General features: G+C 43.4%; 1 protein-coding gene across 3 annotated transcripts in view; it reads left to right on the top strand.

Annotated features, from left to right (window-relative positions):
- NELL1 (neural EGFL like 1) overlaps positions 1-22936 on the top strand; it is an 843611-nt gene that overhangs the window by 430909 nt on the left and 389766 nt on the right. For all 3 annotated transcript variants that reach the window (XM_044270977.1, XM_044270974.1, XM_044270976.1), the window contains exon 14: positions 10249-10371. In XM_044270977.1, coding sequence (XP_044126912.1) covers positions 10249-10371 — 123 coding nt within the window. The remainder of the gene's footprint in view (positions 1-10248; positions 10372-22936) is intronic.

Here is a 22936-nt window from a genome sequence, read left to right on the forward strand (position 1 = left end):
GCTACAGGGAAACTGAACACTTACTGCCAGGTCTCCCCATAGATTACAGCTGCTCAATGTGTGTTCCAGCAGAGGGACATATTGTGATCTGCTAATTATCCTGGTACCATTTAAAAATAAGGGATTTGTCCAAAGCAGTCAACCCCTTTAATTGGATTGTCTCATAAAGACAACTCATTTTGGAAAAAAGCTGGATGATCAGCAATTCCTACTTCTGTAACACTCAAGAAGGATAGCAGTCTCCTCAGACAATGTAGAATTACAGGCGAATGGCCATCCAAGTAATGCATGCAGATGATCGAGTCCACCCGAGCAGGAGTCTCTTTTACACAATGGTTCTCTGTTCTTGATCATTGAGGGTGGGTTCTGAGCAGTGGACAGCTCTCTATAGCATCCATATGCCTTAAGAGAGCAATATGTAGAGAGGATGTTAGGAGTTGTCATCATGAGCAGTCATCCGCGGTTTGACATGAGCTGCACGTGACTATTGAAATGAATGGTTATCTACATAATAAATACCTAGTCTGCCAGGGTGAGATCGGCTGCTTGTTGGAGTCTCTCTGCCCTGACTCATAGATGGTGGGAGTAGAACAACCCCCATTAATTTCCTGAAAAATCACTAATGTGGATATTATTATTTTTTTATGTCAGTGTTAAAAATGTACAATTTTTATATAATTCAAAAATACCTTCCATATTGTACAGTACTTTTTAAAAGCAAAACTTGTCCAGGCCAACCATTGATAGCTGCAGTGTTTTTCAATGAGATTCCTTTTCTTGCTCATTTTATTGGATCTGCCTCTAAACCACGTTCTTTAGTATGGTTCACTGAACTAAAGCTAGAAAAAACAGACCGTAGAAAGCTGAAAGTGCATTAATAGACAGAAAACAGGATATTTAAAACATATACACAAGAAAAAGAAACAATAGTTCAATTATTTAATTGATTTTATTAAAATTATTTGTAACTATTTCTAAATAGAATTGAATAATTCTTCAATAAAATAAATAAAATTTCTGATATGCAGAAAAACCTGACTGACATGTAGCGACAGAATAGAGCTTTGCTAAAAACACTTTTAATTTCCTTTTTTATTTTTGTAAATATTTTTTTTTGTTAAAAGCCAACTGTAGAAAGGCGGAGCTAAAAATGAATGACGTGGTGTTAAACTGAAGGCTTGTTAAAAAAAAAAAAACTAATAAAAAAACACTAATTGGGGTTTTCCATTTGTTTCTGCTTGGACCAATATTGTATCAAGGGACATTTTTATCCCTTACTAAACCAACTTAGCATTTTATGCCTTCATAAACAGAGGCAGCGCCGAGCCGAACAGTTGGAGAGTTGTCTTTTTATTAGGCGGTATATCAGATAGTCGTCTTGCATCATAACCTATCCAGAGCTTTGCCAACTTGCAGATTTAAGCTCCTGCCTACAATGAACAGAAATAAATTCATGTTTACCCAAATATCCATTTTTCAACTTATTTGTCACTCTGTAAAAAATATCCGTCCTGGGGAATGGCGGCCAGAGAGCTCGTTAATATGTCTTGTGGATAAACAAAACTCTTTTTGTTTTTTTATTTTGTTATTTTGCCAATTTCGGCAAATAGATATTATTCAGTGGAAATAAATTAGACCATTTTAGTTTAATACAAAATAGCTGTTCTGGAGTAAAAAAAAACATTAGAAGCAAAACTGCACCATAAAATGTTCATGAGCAGTAAAGTGAAGAGGGGCCGGCGTGTCGTTAAGTGCATATACTTTCTGTGCCTTTCCCAGCATTATGTTATTGGTATAATTACACTGTATCGTTAACAGAAAGGCTTTTATGAACAATTTTCTATGTAACTTCCAGATTCTGGAGTACATTCCATTACCGTATAAAAGCCGTCATCTACCCATCCACCTCTTGGTACCTTTCTGGACACATAACCAGCTTGCAGAAAAACATTCTGTATGGATCTCAAAGTGCATTGTCTTATAAAGTACTTATTAATAAGCATCAAATACACTGTAATGCTGTCCCCTATCTACAAGAATATAACTACTATAATATTGCCTCCTATGTACAAGAATATAACTACTATAATACTGCCTCCTATGTACAAGACTATAACTACTATAATACTGCCTCCTATGTACAAGAATATAACTACTATAATACTGCTCGTATGTACAAGAATATACCTACTATAATACTGCTCCTATGTACAAGAATATAACTACTATAATACTGCCTCCTATGTACAAGAATATGACTGCTATAATACTGCCTCCTATGTATAAGAATATAACTACTATAATACTGCCTCCTATGTACAAGAATATACCTACTATAATACTGCTCCTATGTATAAGAATATAACTACTATAATACTGCCTCGTATGTACAAGAATATATCTACTATAATACTACCTCCTATGTACAAGAATATAACTACTATAATACTGCTCCTATGTACAAGAATATAACTACTATATTACTGCCTCCTATATACAAGAATATAACTACTATAATACTGCTCTTATGTATAAGAATATATCTACTATAATACTGCTCCTATGTACAAGAATATAACTACTATAATACTGTTCCTATGTACAAGAATATAACTACAATGGGGGGCGGAGCCTAGCCACGCTGCTGAATGGCCGCACAAGCTTGAGCTCCTCCAGCAATCCGGCTCAATTGCCCTAATTAAACTTATAATTTTGCTTATTATGGGGAAACCTGGCAAGGACAAAGCTAGAGGAAGTGCAGAGACGACCCCACGGCATTCCAAGCAACCAGAAATGGAGAAGTTTCTCCGGAAAACGCCGAGGCTTGTGGCGCAGAAAGGCCCTAATATGGCGGAATCAGCAGCCCATGACTCTGACGTAGGAGACCTCTCCGATGCTTGCAGCGGCTCCGATACCTCGGATAGGAGGCCCAGAGAACCACCTATGTCAGAGCGGACTCTCAGACGGGTCCTGGAATCAGCCCTCTCGCCTATCAAACAGGATCTTTCTGATATAAAGGATGACCTGCGGCATTTGGGCCAGAGGGTGGTCGCGTTAGAGGAAGCGCAGGAATCCATCATGTCTTATGAAAACAAAGCTTCGGAGGTGCTGGCGGCTCATAAGACTTTACTGAATGAGGCTTTCTTAAAGCTGGAAGACCAGGAGAACCGCAGCCGAAGGCGCAACATTAGAATACGTGGCCTACCTGAATCAATTGCGGCTGAGGCCTTGCCGACGGTAGCGCGCGAAATTTTCTCCATGCTGCTTGGTCCTGAGAGAGCGGCGGGCATTGTGGTAGAAAGAATACATAGGGCGCTGCGCCCCAGGCCCAAGCCTCAGGAACCTCCACGTGATGTCATCTGCGGCCTCTTAAGCTACGTGGATACTGCGGCCCTCTTGAAGAAACAGAGAGAGATGGAGGTACTGGAGTATGAAGGCACGCCATTTCAGATGTTCCAGGATCTGGCGCCATCCACTTTGGCGAAGCGACGTCTGATGAAGCCCCTCCTGGATGTCCTGAGGAAAACATCTACGCCATTCCGGTGGCTGTATCCTTTTGGACTTGCTGTCTCCAGGAACGGTAAAGTACTTACCATAAGATCCCCTGCGGATCTCTCTTCGGTCTGGAATTCGCTGGATGTCCCTCCGGTGGATATCCCTTCATGGTTGCCTGCAGACCAGGATGGCCCCCTACCGGTTCCACCACGTGTCTCGGCCTGGCAGAAGGCTTCACCAGGCAGACAGGAGCGCTCGGGTAGAGGCAAGATGGAGAGGGCCCCCACCTGATTTACTTTATCTTTATTTTTGTTATAAGTTTGGAGGCACGCATTACCACTTTTTTCATCGGGTTTAGAAGGTGCCTGGCTTATTTGTTTCTCCGCGATTGACATTGGAATATGTCGTCACGAAAGCAAATGGACGCTTTTGTATTGCATTTTATGCTTAACGTTTTCTCCACACTGAGAACTTTGTTCCCCGCCTGCAGGGTATTGACCGGAACGTTACCGGTGCTGGACGCATCTTTTGTTGTTGGTCTATTATTTTGGTTTAGACCATCGAGTGCTTTTCCTGCCCCCTCGCCGATCCAATCCTGTCTTGGATGGTGATAGGGGAAGCACTCACTCCTTTTTGGTTGTATGCTCTATCTGTGCTGGTTTTTTGCCAGTTAAACATGTTCATTGATGTTCTACTTATTTTATTTTTTGTTTTCCCCACCCCCCCCCCTCTTCACCCTTTTCCTTATTCTGCTCATACATACTATGTGTTCTTTGTCACTTTCATGGGTATCAGACGCTATTTCTCCCTTGAATATCTAATGTTATGTCTTCCATTGTAGTCGCCTCACTAAATGTCCATGGGCTGAATGAGCCATGCAAACGGTCCCAGATCATATCTCTCCTCCTGAAGGATAAAGTTTCAGTGGCTTTTCTACAGGAGACTCATTTTAGAACAGGTAAAATCCCCAATCTTCCTCCTAAGAAATTTGCTCAGTGGTTTCATAGTACTCATGACTCTGCTAGCAAGGGAGTAAGTGTTGCTCTGCACAAAAATCTCCCATTTAAGCATACCTCTATTTTAGCGGACCCTGAGGGTAGGTATATTTTTGTAAAGGGAGTGTTGGGAGACTCTCCGGTTACGTTTGCTAATTTGTATGCGCCTAACAGAGGGCAAGTACCATGGCTCGTTCAGACCCTGGACTTACTGTCATCCTTCTCTGAAGGATTGCTAGTTTTAGGGGGCGACTTCAATGTTGCCTTAGAACCGGCGGTGGATACCTCTGTGGGCAAACCGTCGATATCGTATAGGCTTTTGAAAAGGCTTAAAACTGCCCTGAGAAAATTGAAGGTCCGGGATGTCTGGCGTACCTTGAATCCCAGTGGCCGTGATTATACATTTTATTCACATGCCAAGTCATCCTTCCATAGATTGGATTATTTGTTTTTGTCTGACTCACATATACGCAGTGTCTCTGGGGCCCGGATTGGCAGCATCACACTGTCCGATCACGCTCCTGTTATCATTGATCTCTCCCTGTTTGGGCCACAAAGAAATGAACGCCTATGGCGTCTTAATGACACCCTGATTTTAGATCCCACTCATGCTAGCAAAATTGGGACAAGGATTTCCGAATTCTTTAGACTTAACGATACGCCTGACTCCCCTCCTTCTCCCTCTATATTATGGGAATCCCACAAAGTAGTCATGAGGGGCGAACTTATTGCTTTGGGGGCGTATGTGAAGAAGCAAAGGACGCAGGCACTGGATGCTTTGCTAGCGGAGATTGCTCGCCTTGAATCCTCCCACAAGGAGTCACAGGCTAAGCAATATATGTCGGAGCTTACTGAGGCTAGAGTACGTTTAAAAAACACATTGAATGTCACTTCAGCTAAATTGGTCTTGCGCTCACGATTTAAAGCCTATGCACATGGGGATAGAGGAAACAGACTGATGTCGGCGATTGCGAAGAAGCAGTTCTCTGACTCCTTTGTTTCCTCTATTAAGGACCCCAAAGGTAAAATACACAAATCCACTCCAGATATTGCTAAAACGTTTTGCGCCTTCTATGAAGCTCTGTATAACCTACCCTCTCCTGAAGGGGCCACCGCAGGTGATCTTTCAGAGGCCACAGATAGGTTTTTACAGACCTTGAACCTCCCTTCGGTTTCCCCGTCCAAGGCTTCACAGCTAATTAGACCCATTACTGATTCTGAGATTCATAAAGTGCTCTCGTCCATCCCCTCGGGCAAAAGCCCTGGCCCAGATGGCTTTTCCATCACGTACTACAAGTCCTTTAAGGACATTTTAGTTCCTCGTTTCAGGGATCTGTGCAATTTCCTTCTTTCTGGAGGCTCCTTAGCCCCTCACTCTTTAATGGCGCACATCACGGTCCTGCATAAGGAGAATAAGGATCCGACTTGCTGCAGTAACTATAGGCCGATCTCTTTGCTTAATTGTGATGTGAAGTGGTGGGCAAAGATCCTGGCTGCCAGGCTTCAGGATGTTCTTCCTGACATTGTTCATGAGGAACAAGTGGGCTTTGTCCATGGCAGACAGGGGTCGGAAAATACGGTTCGGCTCCTTCATCCTTGTTAATTGGGCTAAAAGATTCTCAAAGCCTTTGGTGTTGGTGAGTACTGATGCGGAAAAGGCCTTCGATAGGGTCGGTTGGCATTATATGTCGCGGACCCTGTCGAAGTTTGGCCTCCCAGACCAATTCATTGCAGCCATTTTCACCCTATATTCGTCCCCCTCTGCCAGGGTCAAAGTCAACGGTGCTTTGTCGCCACCATTTCGCATCACTAACGGGACGAGGCAGGGGTGTCCCCTCTCTCCTGCACTATTTATCTTAGTGATGGAGACCCTCCTGTGTAAAATAAGGGCAGACCCAAATATTAAAGGACTCCAGATCGGTTCCTGTACGCATGTTACTGCAGCCTTCGCGGATGACCTCTTAGTCATGACCTCCAATCCTAAGGAGGCCTTGCCCAAACTACTAGACATATTTGAAGAATTTGGTTTCATATCCAATTTTAAAATCAACTACGGGAAATCCATGGCGCTCAACATTTCCTGCCCACAGGTAGTGATTAATGCTCTTAAGCGTGCTACTCCATTCACTTGGGCCTCCAGGAGACATTGTGTATTTGGGGACTCACATATCAGCCAATGTTCGGGATCTGGCTTCCCTTAATTATATACCGCTCCTGAAAACTGTGCGTGCGCATCTACAGAGCTTGAAACTCCCATTTGTCTCCTGGGTAGGGAGAAAGAACTACATTAAGACCTTCATCCTCCCCAAATTTCTGTATTTGCTGCAAACCCTCCCCGTTTGGTTGCCGAACTCTTATTTTACTGAAATTCGCAGGGTGTTTACACGCTTTCTATGGAACGGCAAATCGCCACGTATAGCATATTCTGTTCTCACGAGAGATAGGAGGTTTGGAGGCTTTGGGTTGCCGGATGTAAAGTTTTATTATACTGCGGTCCAGCTCTGTAGATGCGTAGCCACTATATCTCGCCAATCTACTTCCCTTTGCTCCCGTTTGGAGAATGCATTGTTTACAAGCCGGGAGTTACTTACCCTGTGGGGCGTTAGGCCTATTTCAGCTAACCACTACTACTCCTCTCCGGTTTGGAAGGGCATGTTGGTGGAATGGTCCAAGATGGTTCAGTCCCATACTTTTATGTTTCCTCATCCCGACATGCCACTAAACCTATTACAAAGTTACATCCACCCTGCTGTGTTAAACCCCTCCGGGATTTGGTCCAGGCTTGCTGACATTTCTCTGCGAGATGTCCTTCTCCCGGATGGTAGTTTGAAATGGGACTCGGTGTTGGACCTCCCAGAGGTCAAAGCTGCACCCTTTTTCCAGTTAGCGGTTTTCCGGCGAGATATTAAAAATTGTTTTGTACCTTCTAAGGGACATAGCTCACCTTCCTGGCTGGAAAGGAAGATTCTGTCCACCAAGCCTCCCTTAAGACCGCTGTCTCAGATGTATAGAGAAATTCTCTCCGCCCTTCCTCCTGAGCTGGGTTATATGACCTCCTGGGAACGGGAGCTTTCCTTGTCCTTTACTGAGCCGGAGAAGGCGTTCATCCTGGCTCACTCGCACGGCTTCAACCGTTGTGTGAGGATTCAGGAGAATTCCTTTAAGCTTCTTAGCAGGTGGTATAAGACACCTGAGTTTTTGCATAAACTCAACCCGGAGATCCCTGAAGTTTGTTGGAGATGTGGTACAGGCACGGGTTCTTTGTCGCATATTTGGTGGACCTGCCCTAAAATCCAACCGTTTTGGACGTCGATTGAGACATTGGTCAACCAGATATGCGACACTGAGATACTGTTGGACGCTAAGCTTGTTCTATTGTGGTGTCCCAATGGCTCTTTTACTCCCTCTAAACATGGTCTCCCGACCATGCTGCTGACAGCGGCTAAATTACTCATACCTTTTCTGTGGAAGAATGAGTCCCCTCCATCTCTCCCCATGTGGTCTGACAAAGTGGACCAGATATACCGATTTGAGGAGCTTGCACACTGGGAGAACAACTCACGTTCTCGCTTCTTAAAGTTGTGGTCTCCATGGAAAGCTCATAGGAAATTTGTGTAATAGAGCAGAAGTCTTTTCGCCTCCTTGTTTCCCTCCCTTCCTTCCCCCCCTGATTGACCCTCACCTCTCCTTTCCACTTCTCATTTCCTTGATATCAGTTAATTGTCCATTGGCAATGATGGCTTGTAATATGTACCCATGACGTGTATGTTTGAATGTCATTTGAAGCTTTATTATCATACTTGTCATGTCATGTGTGGGCTTCGGCTCTGATTTCTTTCAATAAAAAGAAATATGGTTAAGAATATAACTACAATAATACTGCCTCCTATGTACAAGAATATAACTACTATAATTCTGCCCCTATGTACAAGAATATAACTACTATAATACTGCCTCCTATATACAAGAATATAACTACTATAATACTGTTCCTATGTACAAGAATATAACTACTATAATACTGTTCCTATGTACAAGAATATAACTACTATAATACTGCTCCTATGTACAAGAATATAACTACTATAATACTGCTCTTATGTATAAGAATATAACTACTATAATACTGCCTCCTATATACAAGAATATAACTATTATACTACTGCTCCTATGTACAACAATATAACTACTATAATACTGCCTCCTATGTACAAGAATATAAACTGCTATAATGCTGCTCCTATGTACAAGAATATAACTACTATAATACTGCTCCTATGTACAAGAATATAACTACTATAATACTGCCTCCTATGTACAAAATATAACTACATAATACTGCTCCTATGTACAGAATATAACTACTATAACTCCTATGTACAAGATATAACTATAATACTGCTCCTATGTACGATATAACTACTATAATACTGCTCCTATGTACAGAATATAACTACTATAATACTGCCTCCTATGTACAAGAATATAACTACTATAATACTGCTCCTATGTAAGAATATAACTACTATAATACTGCCTCCTATGTAGAAATATAACTACTATAATACTGCTCCTATGTAGAAATATAACTACTATAATACGCTCCTATGTATAGAATATAACTACTATAATACTGCTCCTATGTAAAGAATATAACTACTATAATACTGCCTCCTATGTACAAGAATATAACTACTATAATACTGCTCCTATGTACAAGAATATAACTACTATAATACTGCTCCTATGTACAAGAATATAACTACTATATACTATACTGCTCCTATAGTGCAAGATATATGACTACTATAATACTACTCCTATGTACAAGAATATGACTACTATAATACTGCTCCTATGTGCAAGAATATGACTACTATAATACTGCTCCTATGTACAAGAATATAACTACTATAATACTGCCTCCTATGTGCAAGAATATAACTACTATAATACTGCCTCCTATGTACAAGAATATGACTACTATAATACTGCCTCCTATGTACAAGAATATAACTACTATAATACTGCTCCTATGTACAGGAATATAACTACTATAATACTGCTCCTATGTGCAAGAATATAACTACTATAATACTGCCTCCTATGTACAAGAATATACCTACTATAATACTGCTCATATATACAAGAATATAACTGCTATAATACTGCTCCTCTGTACAAGAATATAACTACTATAATACTGCCTCCTATGTACAAGAATATACCTACTATAATACTGCTCATATATACAAGAATATAACTACTATAATACTGCTCCTATGTACAACAATATAACTACTATAATACTGCCTCCTATATACAAGAATACAACTACTATAATACTGCTCCTATGTACAAGAATATAACTACTATAATACTGCTCCTATGTGCAAGAATATAACTACTATAATACTGCCTCCTATGTGCAAGAATATAACTGCTATAATACTGCCTCCTATGTGCAAGAATATAACTGCTATAATACTGCCTCCTATGTACAAGAATATAACTACTATAATACTGCTCCTATGTACAAGAATATGACTACTATAATACTACTCCTATGTACAAGAATATAACTACTATAATACTGTCTCCTATGTTGAAGTATATAACTACTATAATACTGCCCCCTACTACTATAGACTACCATCTGTTATTTATGTCTATTGGCTGTTGAACACGTTTTTAATGCTATATATATATGTATATTGTATTGATGCTGAAATATTTTCTTTTTGTGCTTTTCCTGTAGAACATGATGACTGTGGCAATGGACATGGTAGCTGTGATTTGAATTCCATTTGTACAAACTCGGTGGAGGGGCACAGTTGTACTTGCAAACCCGGCTACGTGGGGAATGGCACCGTCTGTCGAGGTAGGCCTCCGCTGCCAGTGCACTTCTGCACTTAGAGCATTGGTTATATTGACCTTCATATGTGTCCTGCACAGATCTCAGACTAGGCACACAAGAAACATTGCTGGAAGGTCAGATTCCTATGTGGTCCTCAGTTCCTTGAATGTTTCTGTATTTTGTAGTCTCCATCGAGACGAAAATTTAAGAAGCGCCCCTCCCCCCCACGAATACCAAATTCTCAACCTAACCCCTTCCCTCCTAACATTACGTTTATCACTACAGAACATCCAGGGTAATACAGCGCCCCATACCTCTTACATCCAGTGTAATACAGCGCCCCATACCTCTTTCATACAGGGTAATACAGCGCCCCATACCTCTTACATCCAGGGTAATACAGCGCCCCATACCTCTTACATCCAGTGTAATACAGCGCCTCATACCTCTTACATCCAGGGTAATACAGCGCCTCATACCTCTTACATCCAGGGTAATACAGCGCCTCATACCTCTTACATACAGGGTAATACAGTGCCCCATACCTCTTTCATACAGGGTAATACAGCGCCCCATACCTCTTACATCCAGGGTAATACAGCGCCTCATACCTCTTACATCCAGTGTAATACAGCGCCCCATACCTCTTACATACAGGGTAATACAGCGCCCCATACCTCTTACATCCAGGGTAATACAGCGCCTCATACCTCTTACATACAGGGTAATACAGTGCCCCATACCTCTTACATACAGGGTAATACAGTGCCCCATACCTCTTACATACAGGGTAATACAGTGCCCCATACCTCTTTCATACAGGGTAATACAGCGCCCCATACCTCTTACATCCAGGGTAATACAGCGCCTCATACCTCTTACATCCAGTGTAATACAGCGCCCCATACCTCTTACATACAGGGTAATACAGCGCCCCATACCTCTTACATCCAGGGTAATACAGCGCCTCATACCTCTTACATACAGGGTAATACAGTGCCCCATACCTCTTACATACAGGGTAATACAGTGCCCCATACCTCTTACATACAGGGTAATACAGTGCCCCATACCTCTTACATACAGGGTAATACAGCGCCCCATACCTCTTACATACAGGGTAATACAGCGCCCCATACCTCTTACATCCAGGGTAATACAGTGCCCCATACCTCTTACATACAGGGTAATACAGCGCCCCATACCTCTTACATACAGGGTAATACAGCGCCTCATACCTCTTACATACAGGGTAATACAGTGCCTCAAACCTCTTACATACAGGATAATACAGCGCCTCATACCTCTTACATACAGGGTAATACAGCGCCTCATACCTCTTACATACAGGGTAATACAGTGCCTCAAACCTCTTATATACAGGGTAATACAGTGCCGCCTACTTTGATGTAGATGTTCTCTTTCCTCGTCTTCTCCTTCAGACCAGACACCATTTTTCAGCCATTTCTCGTCTGTATTTTGTAGTCTCCATCGAGACGAAAATTTAAGAAGCGCCCCTCCCCCCCCCCCCCCCACGAATACCAAATTCTCAACCTAACCCCTTCCCTCCTAACATTACGTTTATCACTACAGAACATCCAGGGTAATACAGCGCCCCATACCTCTTACATCCAGTGTAATCCAGCGCCCCATACCTCTTTCATACAGGGTAATACAGCGCCCCATACCTCTTACATCCAGGGTAATACAGCGCCTCATACCTCTTACATACAGGGTAATACAGTGCCCCATACCTCTTACATACAGGGTAATACAGCGCCCCATACCTCTTACATACAGGGTAATACAGTGCCTCATACCTCTTATATACAGGGTAATACAGCGCCTCATACCTCTTACATACAGGGTAATACAGCGCCTCATACCTCTTACATACAGGGTAATACAGTGCCTCATACCTCTTATATACAGGGTAATACAGCGCCTCATACCTCTTACATACAGGATAATACAGCGCCTCATACGTCTTACATACAGGGTAATACAGTGCCCCATACCTCTTACATACAGGGTAATACAGTGCCCCATACCTCTTACATCCAGTGTAATACAGCGCCCCATACCTCTTTCATACAGGGTAATACAGCGCCCCATACCTCTTACATCCAGGGTAATACAGCGCCTCATACCTCTTACATCCAGTGTAATACAGCGCCCCATACCTCTTACATACAGGGTAATACAGCGCCCCATACCTCTTACATCCAGGGTATTACAGCGCCTCATACCTCTTACATCCAGAATAATACAGTGCCCCATACCTCTTACATACAGGGTAATACAGCGCCCCATACCTCTTACATACAGGGTAATACAGTGCCTCATACCTCTTATATACAGGGTAATACAGCGCCTCATACCTCTTACATACAGGGTAATACAGCGCCTCATACCTCTTACATACAGGGTAATACAGTGCCTCATACCTCTTATATACAGGGTAATACAGCGCCTCATACCTCTTACATACAGGGTAATACAGTGCCTCATACCTCTTATATACAGGGTAATACAGCGCCTCATACCTCTTACATACAGGATAATACAGCGCCTCATACGTCTTACATACAGGGTAATACAGCACCTCATACCTCTTACATCCAGGGTACTACAGTGCCTCATACCTCTTATATACAGGGTAATACAGCGCCTCATACCTCTTACATACAGGGTAATACAGTGCCTCATACCTCTTATATACAGGGTAATACAGCGCCTCATACCTCTTACATACAGGATAATACAGCGCCTCATACTTCTTACATACAGGGTAATACAGCACCTCATACCTCTTACATACAGGGTACTACAGTGCCCCATACCTCACATACAGGGTAATACAGCGCCCCATACCTCTTACATCTAGTGACGTCTCTTTGATGTAGATGTTCTCTTTCCTCGTCTTCTCTTTCAGACCAGACACCATTTTTCAGCCATTTCTCGTCTGACAGTTTGTACAAAAAAATCTTAGTTTACTACTTTTCCATCATCCTCCCATCTTCTGAACAAATCATCCTACCACCCCCAATACTGTGCCGCTGTGCTCCTCAATACTATACTGCAGAAGCAGATAAACCCCCGATAATAGTGGTACCATGCAGATAGTGCCCTTTAATAACTATTGGCACGCAGTGTCCTAAAATAACTGCGCCCAGCAAATAGTGCCCCTGACACTAATAGTGTAAACATAACGTCCCCCAAAACTAATTGTGGTACGCTTGTGCTCCCAAAAGTCCCACCAATAGGAATAATTCTCTGCTAGAGCACACATGGTAGTAATAGTGCTCCTACAGTGCCCCCAACATGTCCCCACTGTGCCCCAGAAGTAATAATGCTCCCATAGTGTCCATACTAGTGATCATGTTCCCCATAGACCCCCAGTAGTAATAAAGCCCACCATAATGCCCCCAGTAGTAATAATCCTCCTTATAATGTGACAGTACCAAAAATGCCCCTTTATAATGTGTGCCAGTGCAAATATACCCCCCTTTAATGCCCCCAGTTGAGCTAATGTCCCTATAGTGCCCGCATAATGTGCCAGTATAAAATACCCCTATACAGTGCCCACAGTGAATGCCCCCATAGTGCTCCTCTCTCCTCTACCTCCTAGTGCCCCCCATAATGTACCAGTATAAAATGCCCCTATATAGTGCCTCATTAGATGTTCTCAGTGTCCCCCATAATTTGCAAGTATAAAATACCCATTCTTAGTGCCCCCCGTAGATGACCCCATAGTACATCTCTCCCCCCTTCCCCATAGTACCCACCATAATGTTGACCAGTATAAAATGCCCCTATACAGAGCCCCCATTTAAAATACCCCTTATTTGTGGCCTCAGTAGATGCCCCCATAGTGTTTCTCTCCCCCTTACCCCATAATGCCCCCATAAAAAATACCCCTTCTTTGTGGCCTCAGTAGATGTCCCCATAGTGCCCCCCAATAATATGCCAGTAAGAAGTGCCCCAATAGATGCCCCCACGGTGCCCCCCAATAATGTGACCGTAAGAAGTGCCCCCATAGAGCCATCCAATAATGTGCTAGTAACAAGTGCCCCATAGATGCCCCCCCAATCATGTGCCAGTAAGAAGTGCCCCCACAGCGCTCCTCTCCTGTATTGTACCATATATATAAAAAAATAAACCCACATACTTACTATTGGAGGCCCTGAATTACCGATGAAGGTTGGGTGCCTTACCGTATGCCTCTTTCCTTCGCCCACCATTATTATTCCTGACCTGTCTCATGGCAAATATAGCTTAGTCCTTAAACAATTTGCCATTATTTTCAAGACCTCTGCTTGCTGTTAATAAAATACAGCATCCACTGTTAACACTTACAAGAATTAGATAACCGTTTTTCTCTCAATCACGTTTATTACCTGCCTATAGAATTGGTGACATATGTTTGATTGCTGGGGTCCCACTACTGGAACTTGTATAGTTCACAAGCACAGGGACCCCAAGTCCCCCGTTTCTGCCCACACCCATAACGTTTGATTGAAGCAACAGCACACACGTTCAGCGATTGTCTGCTTTAGAAAATACCTAAATTACTTTTGGAAAAGTCCCTTGACAATTAGCTCATCACAAACTGTCCCCCTGCTGGGACCCCCAGCGCTAAGCTAAAATCGGTCAGCAAGCTTGTCAGTAAATGTTCAATTTCCCTGCAGTGCCCCCACAGGAGAAATGCAGTATTACACAGTGGTTGTTCACTTCAGTGGGTTTTCTGTGCAGGACAAGAAAGGGCCTCCATGCGATGTTCTTTGTAACCGCTCTCCCTTCTGGTAAAGAGATTGGGACCCTGAACAGAGGACCCCCTCTATTAGCTAAAAATGTATTAATAAGATATGTATGAACTGAACTGAGCAACCCCTTGAAGCTGAGCAGTGCTAGGACATGACTGGTTTCCATTCTTTAACAGCAAACGTTGAGTGCTTGTCACTAATAGTAAGCAGAGATGTTAAAAACGATAGAAAATAAGTCCTGCAGCTTTTTATACCCTTTAACATAGCAGCTAGTCAGAAATGTGACCCTTTATTAAGGTAAACCGGGTCAATGACTTACAGGAAGATTGCGATAAGTGGAGATATTAGCGGTGGGCCTGTGAACAGACATTAATGTCTCGAAGTGACCGCATAGACACCAACACTGAGCTCTTTATAGGTGGAGTGCGGGGATAAAGAAGTTTTCATATAAAGGAAATATTTGTGAGATAAAATGGATTTGAAGGATCTTTTAACCCCAATGCGTTGACCAATCGCGAAGTCAGACAGTTCTCAATACTATTTTCCAGCCAGTTGTTATTCCTGGAGACCCCACGATGAGTGTTTGTCCAATATGTCCTGTTTTGATGGGGGTCCTAATGCTTCTTGTTGTTATCTTCATCCACCTCATCTTCCATAAGCTCCTCAATGCATATTTGTCTAGTCCCAAGTACCAGTGATGGCCAGTTTGCCGTGTTTGCCCGCGAACACATGCGGGCTGCCATCTTAACTCACAAATCCGGCGATGCACAGGTAAGCTCTTACCTGTGCCGGTGCCGCGAGTCGGTCTGAAACAAATGCGGTCACCGGGAGCAGGCAGTTCCGAGAACAGCCACTGGGGGCCTTCATCGGGCTGTTCTCAGAACTGCCTGCTCCCGGTGACCGCATTTGTTTCAGACCGGCTCGCGGCACAGGTAAGGGCTTACCTGTGCATTGCCGGACTTGTGAGTTAAGATGGCAGCCCACATGTGTTCAAAGGGAAAACACGGCGAACTGCCCATCGCTGCCAAGGACCAACCCTTCCCGTGAGTCGTTCAGTATAAGATGAAGCATCAGTCTGGTCTTTAAGTGGTCGCTTATTTGAAGGGGTTGTCTATTTTTGATCCTTTTATGTTAGAAGTTACCCCTGAAAATAGGCTGATCGGTGATGTCCTGACCCCGGTGGCTTGTGATCAAGTATGATGGTGTTATTTAAAGGAGATCTGTCACCAGCCATAGCCTAATAGCACTTAGTACCTTATTTCAAGATGTGCCTCTGTTTCAGCAATAGATGTTTTTTATCCTCTGAAAATCCAGTTTATTTGATATGCAAATGAGCCAGTATGGTGTCTAGAGGGGCGTCACTCTTGCAGGAAAGAGCGCAGACACAATGTCTTCGCCCACCCCTCCTACATCACATTCAAGCCATAACTGCCTGCGCTCCTTTTCCCTGCTCCCTGCCTGGACCCCTTCCTGCAATGAGTGACGTCCCTCTGGGCACCTTACTGGCTCATTTGCATACCAAATAAACTGGATTTTCAGAGGATAAAAAACATCTATTGCTGGACAAAGGCACATCTGGAAATAAGGTACTAAGTGCTATTAGGCCAGGGCTTTACTTCAGTAGCGATTATCCTGTGGCAGATTTCCTTTAAGCACTGTATGAGCTGTGTGACCATACTGCTTGGACATCCACAATCACGAGAACAGGGGTCCAGTGTTACCCAGTTGAATGGAGAGATAGTCGAGCATGCACTCTGCCGCTCCATTCCAGGTTTATGGGACAAGTAGAGCTAACTCCAGCAGTCCCATAGACAGACCAGTGGTGGTCCCAGGGATCGGACCTCCACCGATCAGTATAAGTCCAGCCCTGTTCCAGACTTGCCTACAAATTTAATTTTTGGCTGCACTGTTTACTAAGAAGGGGCCTCAATATTGGGGCCTCAGGTAATGAGCATTAATTCCCTTAAACCTGGAAGAAACACTAACCTCTAAAAAAAAAAAAAAACTCCCTTTATCTCCTTGTTTCCAATTACAAGTAAAACTAAAAAGACACTTGGGGTCATTTATGTCCTCCCTCCTCCTCCTCCTCACTGTGCTGTGTCTGGCTGTAAGACAACTGGTTGCAGCAGGAGCCTCCTCCTCACTGTCCTGTGTCTGGCTGTAAGACAACTGGTTGCAGCAGGAGCCTCCTCCTCACTGTCCTGTGTCTGGCTGTAAGACAACTGGTTGCAGCAGGAGCCTCCTCCTCACTGTGCTGTGTCTGGCTGTAAGACAACTGGTTGCAGCAGGAGCCTTCTCCTCACTGTGCTGTGTCTGGCTGTAAGACAACTGGTTGCAGCAGGAGCCTTCTCCTCACTGTGCTGTGTCTGGCTGTAAGACAACTGGTTGCAGCAGGAGCCTCCTCCTCACTGTGCTGTGTCTGGCTGTAAGACAACTGGTTGCAGCAGGAGCCTCCTCCTCACTGTGCTGTGTCTGGCTGTAAGACAACTGGTTGCAGCAGGAGCCTCCTCCTCACTGTGCTGTGTCTGGCTGTAAGACAACTGGTTGCAGCAGGAGCCTCCTCCTCACTGTGCTGTGTCTGGCTGTAAGACAACTGGTTGCAGCAGGAGCCTCCTCCTCACTGTGCTGTGTCTGGCTGTAAGACAACTGGTTGCACCAGGAGCCTCCTCCTCACTGTCCTGTGTCTGGCTGTAAGACAACTGGTTGCAGCAGGAGCCTCCTCCTCACTGTGCTGTGTCTGGCTGTAAGACAACTGGTTGCAGCAGGAGCCTCCTCCTCACTGTGCTGTGTCTGGCTGTAAGACAACTGGTTGCAGCAGGAGCCTCCTCCTCACTGTGCTGTGTCTGGCTGTAAGACAACTGGTTGCAGCAGGAGCCTCCTCCTCACTGTGCTGTGTCTGGCTGTAAGACAACTGGTTGCAGCAGGAGCCTCCTCCTCACTGTGCTGTGTCTGGCTGTAAGACAACTGGTTGCAGCAGGAGCCTCCCCATTCTGCTGTAACATAATATAGCTAAGTGCCGCCTCCTGAAGATGGAACAGATCAGCAGCAGATTAACTCCTGTGTTCGCTGCAGGATTTTGATACGATTACTGCAGTCATTAAGGGTGACGATATTTCCAGTTTACCGCTGATTTCTCAGTTTAGTGTTCCTTTAACCGCCGGTTCTGTACTCTCCATGTCATCTGGGGTGACGGCCGCTGTCTTGTGCGTGTAATTATCTCGCAGACAGTGAGAGCCTTCGTCCTGCATTGTCGTGCCAACAGCAGAAGATCTGCAGACAATAGGCAGAAGCAAGACTTCATTTGGTCGTGTTGTGTGCGGTGAGTAATGGCGCTTCCTCGCCGTATTAATGCCACAGTCCTGGACGAGACCCAGCTATTCATATCATTGTATCTACATTTGGCAGGGCCGCGTCCAGTGCTAATAGCTTTGTGGCTGCAACCTCCAGCGATAAACTGGAGGAGGGGAAATGAAAACGCTTGTTACAAGCTAACGACTTGGACTTTCGAGAAAATATATCAGGATTAAAAATAAGTCTGTTTATAGACGGAGTGAGACGGCAGCAGAGCAGATTCAGGGGCTGAAGCGCGTGGAAATCAAGTCAAATGAGGCAAAGCAGTGCAATTCTTAAAGGAACATAGCCCTAACTAATGCTTAACTAGAGGGCGCTATAGGGCCCACTGTACCGCTACCTGCAGTGCTCATTACTGCCAGATCTTCCCCATGCGAGCCCGCTCAGCCATTGACATTTCACTTTTCCCGGTGTCCTCAGGATTGGTAGGAAGTTTGTAGGGAGGCGCTCGACTTCCTCCATCCTCTTGATGTTAAGAAATGTTTCTGAGGCTTTGAGAAAGAGCGCCACTCCTGTCCACGGGTTGTGTCTCCTATTGCGGCGTGATTCCACTAAAGTGAATGGGGCAGAACTGCAATGCCACACACAACCAATGGACGGGTATGGCGCTACTTTTGGAATTAAACAGCCAGGTTCTAATCCTGTTTTCCCCACTAATTAGTATTATCATGGCATTAAAATCTGATCTTCATGACCCCCTCCACTTAATTAGGACAAGGGAGGAACGAATGAATTGTGAAACAGTGACTGTTCATTTTCCGCTAGCTTCAGTAGCGGAAGCAGAGCCTTTGGGCTTGGCGCAAAATTGGGCCGGGCGAGATGCCTGGCCCTGTCAATCAAGTGGCGGGGGGGGGGAGCTTCTTCACCCATGGGGACAACCGTTCACAGGTGAAGAACCTTTTCTGTTGAGACGAATCGGTTAGAATCCCTTCGCTCATCCATTATTTGGACTCCTTCCTCTTAGTGCGGGTGCGACCGTTACCCAACAATCTCATTTGCGTTTAGACTCATTCTCTTGGCTGCAATGGAATCCTCTCTCTATGTATTGACTTCCAGGTGAGCTTGTGCTTGTATAAAGCAGGCAATCTAAATAAGCAGAGCTGCAGTGTAAAGCATTGGACAGTAGAAACATGGGGTGGGTATTAGACTACCGCATGCTCCAACAGACAATGTAGGTAAGTCTGAGTCACTGTTAATTACAGCATCCTAATAAAGCAGAGCTGCAAAGCATTCATTGAATGGTTCTTCTGGACATAACAGCTGCCGGGGGTCCTACCCATGGGAGACCTAAGTACACTTTTCCAAATACATTTCCTTGAAGCCTGCATGTGATTGCAGTCTCTAAATGTTATTACTTTCTTCCCAGAATTTTCTTTACTTCTATATAATAAAGAGAACATGGATTTTCCATCCACTTATTTAAACTTTACCAGTCCGGCCTCCGAGGTCTTATATTAAAAATCCTTCCCCGACTTCATCTGTTCGCTGCCTGACCTTATCTCTCCAGACGAGACTCCTCCAGGATATTTCCCAAGAAAGCTCCACAGAAACTCTATTCTGTAGAGATGCAGATCAAATACCAGACATCTTCTTATAGGGGTAGAAGAGAAATATATGTTATTGTGAATGATACTAAGTAGAATACAGAAATCTATTGTAGAAAGTGTCAAAAAGTGGGAGATGGATGGATATGAGAGAGAGAGCGATATTAGAGAGAAAGATGATAGATGGATATTAGATAGATAGATATGAGATATAGGTAGATAGATATGAGATATAGGTAGATAGATATGAGATATAGGTAGATAGATATGAGAGATAGATAGATAGATATGAGAGATAGATAGATAGATATGAGATATAGATATGAGATATAGGTAGATAGATATGAGATATAGGTAGATAGATATGAGAGATAGATAGATAGATATGAGATATAGATATGAGAGATAGATAGATATGAGAGAGAGATAGATAGATAGACAGATATGAGCTATAGATGGATATGAGATATAGATAGATATGAGATATAGGTAGATAGATATGAGAGATAGATAGACAGATATGAGCTATAGATAGATAGATAGATAGATAGATATGAGATATAGGTAGATAGATATGAGAGATAGATATAGATAGATAGATATGAGATATAGGTAGATAGATATGAGAGATAGATAGATATGAGATATAGGTAGATAGATATGAGAGATAGATAGATATGAGAGATAGATAGATAGATAGATGGATATGAGCTATAGATGGATATGAGCTATAGATAGATATGAGAGATAGATAGATAGATATGAGATATAGGTAGATAGATATGAGATATAGGTAGATAGATATGAGATATAGATAGATAGATAGATATGAGATATAGATAGATAGATATGAGCTATAGATAGATATGAGATATAGATAGATATGAGAGAGAGAGAGATAGATAGATAGACAGATATGAGCTATAGATGGATATGAGATATAGATATGAGCTATAGATAGATATGAGATATAGATAGACAGATATGAGCTATAGATAGATATGAGATATAGATAGACAGATATGAGCTATAGATAGATATGAGAGATCACATTTCAGCCACATAATGCTTTCCCGCCGTTCAGTTGACATGGTTTGTGTAACCGGGAGTCCGATGACTGACATTGCACGGGTTCTGCGGCGGAGCACTGAGCACACAGTGGAAACCATTGACCCAGATGTCTGCTAATGGCACCAAGAGGCGGTAAGTTCCAGCACAGACGCAGCCTCCGACTCATTACACTGAAATAGAGAAGGATTGGATCTAGGAAATACTGTAATGTAATACATGAGGAAACCAAGGCCATCGGGTGGAGCCGGCACCAAATGTGGCAGAGCCATTGGAAAATCCATTTACAGAAACAAGATACTAATCCTAAAACCTGTGATCTGTATCTGCGGCACAGCTGAATACATCTATTGCTCCCTGGTATCAGTAAGTAATTCAGCCATTTTTCCTGGGGGGAGGCTGGCTTAGCATTTTTCTATAGAAATCTCTGCCCCCATGAAGACTACTTATCTGTCGCCCCCCCCCCCACACACACACAGTTCGCTAAGAAAAATGTATTACTTTTCTAGAAACTATTCAGCAGTTACCTAAAGGGCTGCTACAAACTTCCCTCCTTCAGGAAAGCAGCCACTACCGAAACAGCATCGATGACTGTTCTGTTTCTGTAGCTCGCATTCACTTCTATAGATATGAGGAAACAGAGGAGCACAGCTCACTAGGCCCTTTCATAACTCTGACCACCACGTACAATCGGTGATGGGAATTTCTCTTTAATGCACCAGTATTTTGTAGCCAACTGTAGTTACAATATATACAGAAACTGAGTGTAGCAGCTCTTTCTGCCCCTACCACAGTAGGAAGTCACAGACCAATCCAAACCATCAATCAAAAGCGAAATGGTTTCAGGCCAAGTAGCTGCCAGTAACTGATCCCGTCCCGCACTACATAAGTCCTGTGAACCCTGTGGATTCAGAAACACTTCTGAGCCCTAAATGGAAGACATGTTTAGCATAAGCCCTCACTTCCTAATGGGACACATTTTTTAGTAGAAGGTTCTGCACAGAGAACCACAAACCTTAGGGTGCATTCACAGCGGTGCTTCTTTATCCGGCAGGCTTTTCTGGTGGCCTGTTCCAATATAAATGATGGCTGCATGCAACTTTATTTTTTCTAACCGAAACCCGGAATTTTATGTTGGAAAGCAGCCAGATCCCATTATAGTCAATGAGCATCCGGCGGTAAATGGTAGAATCTGGCAGTGCCGGATCCGGGAAACTCCAGCAGGCTGTTCCCTGCCGGATCAGTCAACCGCATACATGGACGTACCCTTAGTCTCCATTCCATTATTTCATTGTTCTGCTCCTCTAATGAAGCAGAACAATGGAAATCAATAACGGTGGTGTGAAAGAGCCCTTAGGCTTACCCTGTTCGCCCCCTTGCCATGAAGGTTGTTTGTGATTGTTCAGTGGTTAAAAGATTTAAGGAACCTAACCAAATAGTTGTCCGCCCATTATTGGTCTGAACTGTATAAGGTCATTAGAAAGTGATCCTACGGACACTCGCTAATCACCAGTCAATTATTATTATTATAGGGGAAGCACTTAGCAGCATTATCAATATATGTTTACCTTATTCTTTACACACTTTGGATGAGTTTGCCTTTAAAATAACAGTCAATGCCAATGTGATGCTGCACAGCCTCATATTTTGCAGGGTTAAAGGGGTTGGCCGCTTTCTGGTTATTGTTGACCTATGTGTTTGTGAGATGATTATATGGCACTTACTATTATAGCCTTTGTTGAAATTCTGCACTATTCTCTATATTTCATAAGCTATGCTGCCTTATTTACAAAGTCTTCTGTGCTGTCCACACAGAGGTCCTGTCCATAAGATGGCCGCTGATGGAGGGTCATGTGACCA

Source organism: Bufo gargarizans, chromosome 10 (assembly GCF_014858855.1).
Source record: "Bufo gargarizans isolate SCDJY-AF-19 chromosome 10, ASM1485885v1, whole genome shotgun sequence".
Lineage (NCBI taxonomy): Eukaryota > Metazoa > Chordata > Amphibia > Anura > Bufonidae > Bufo > Bufo gargarizans.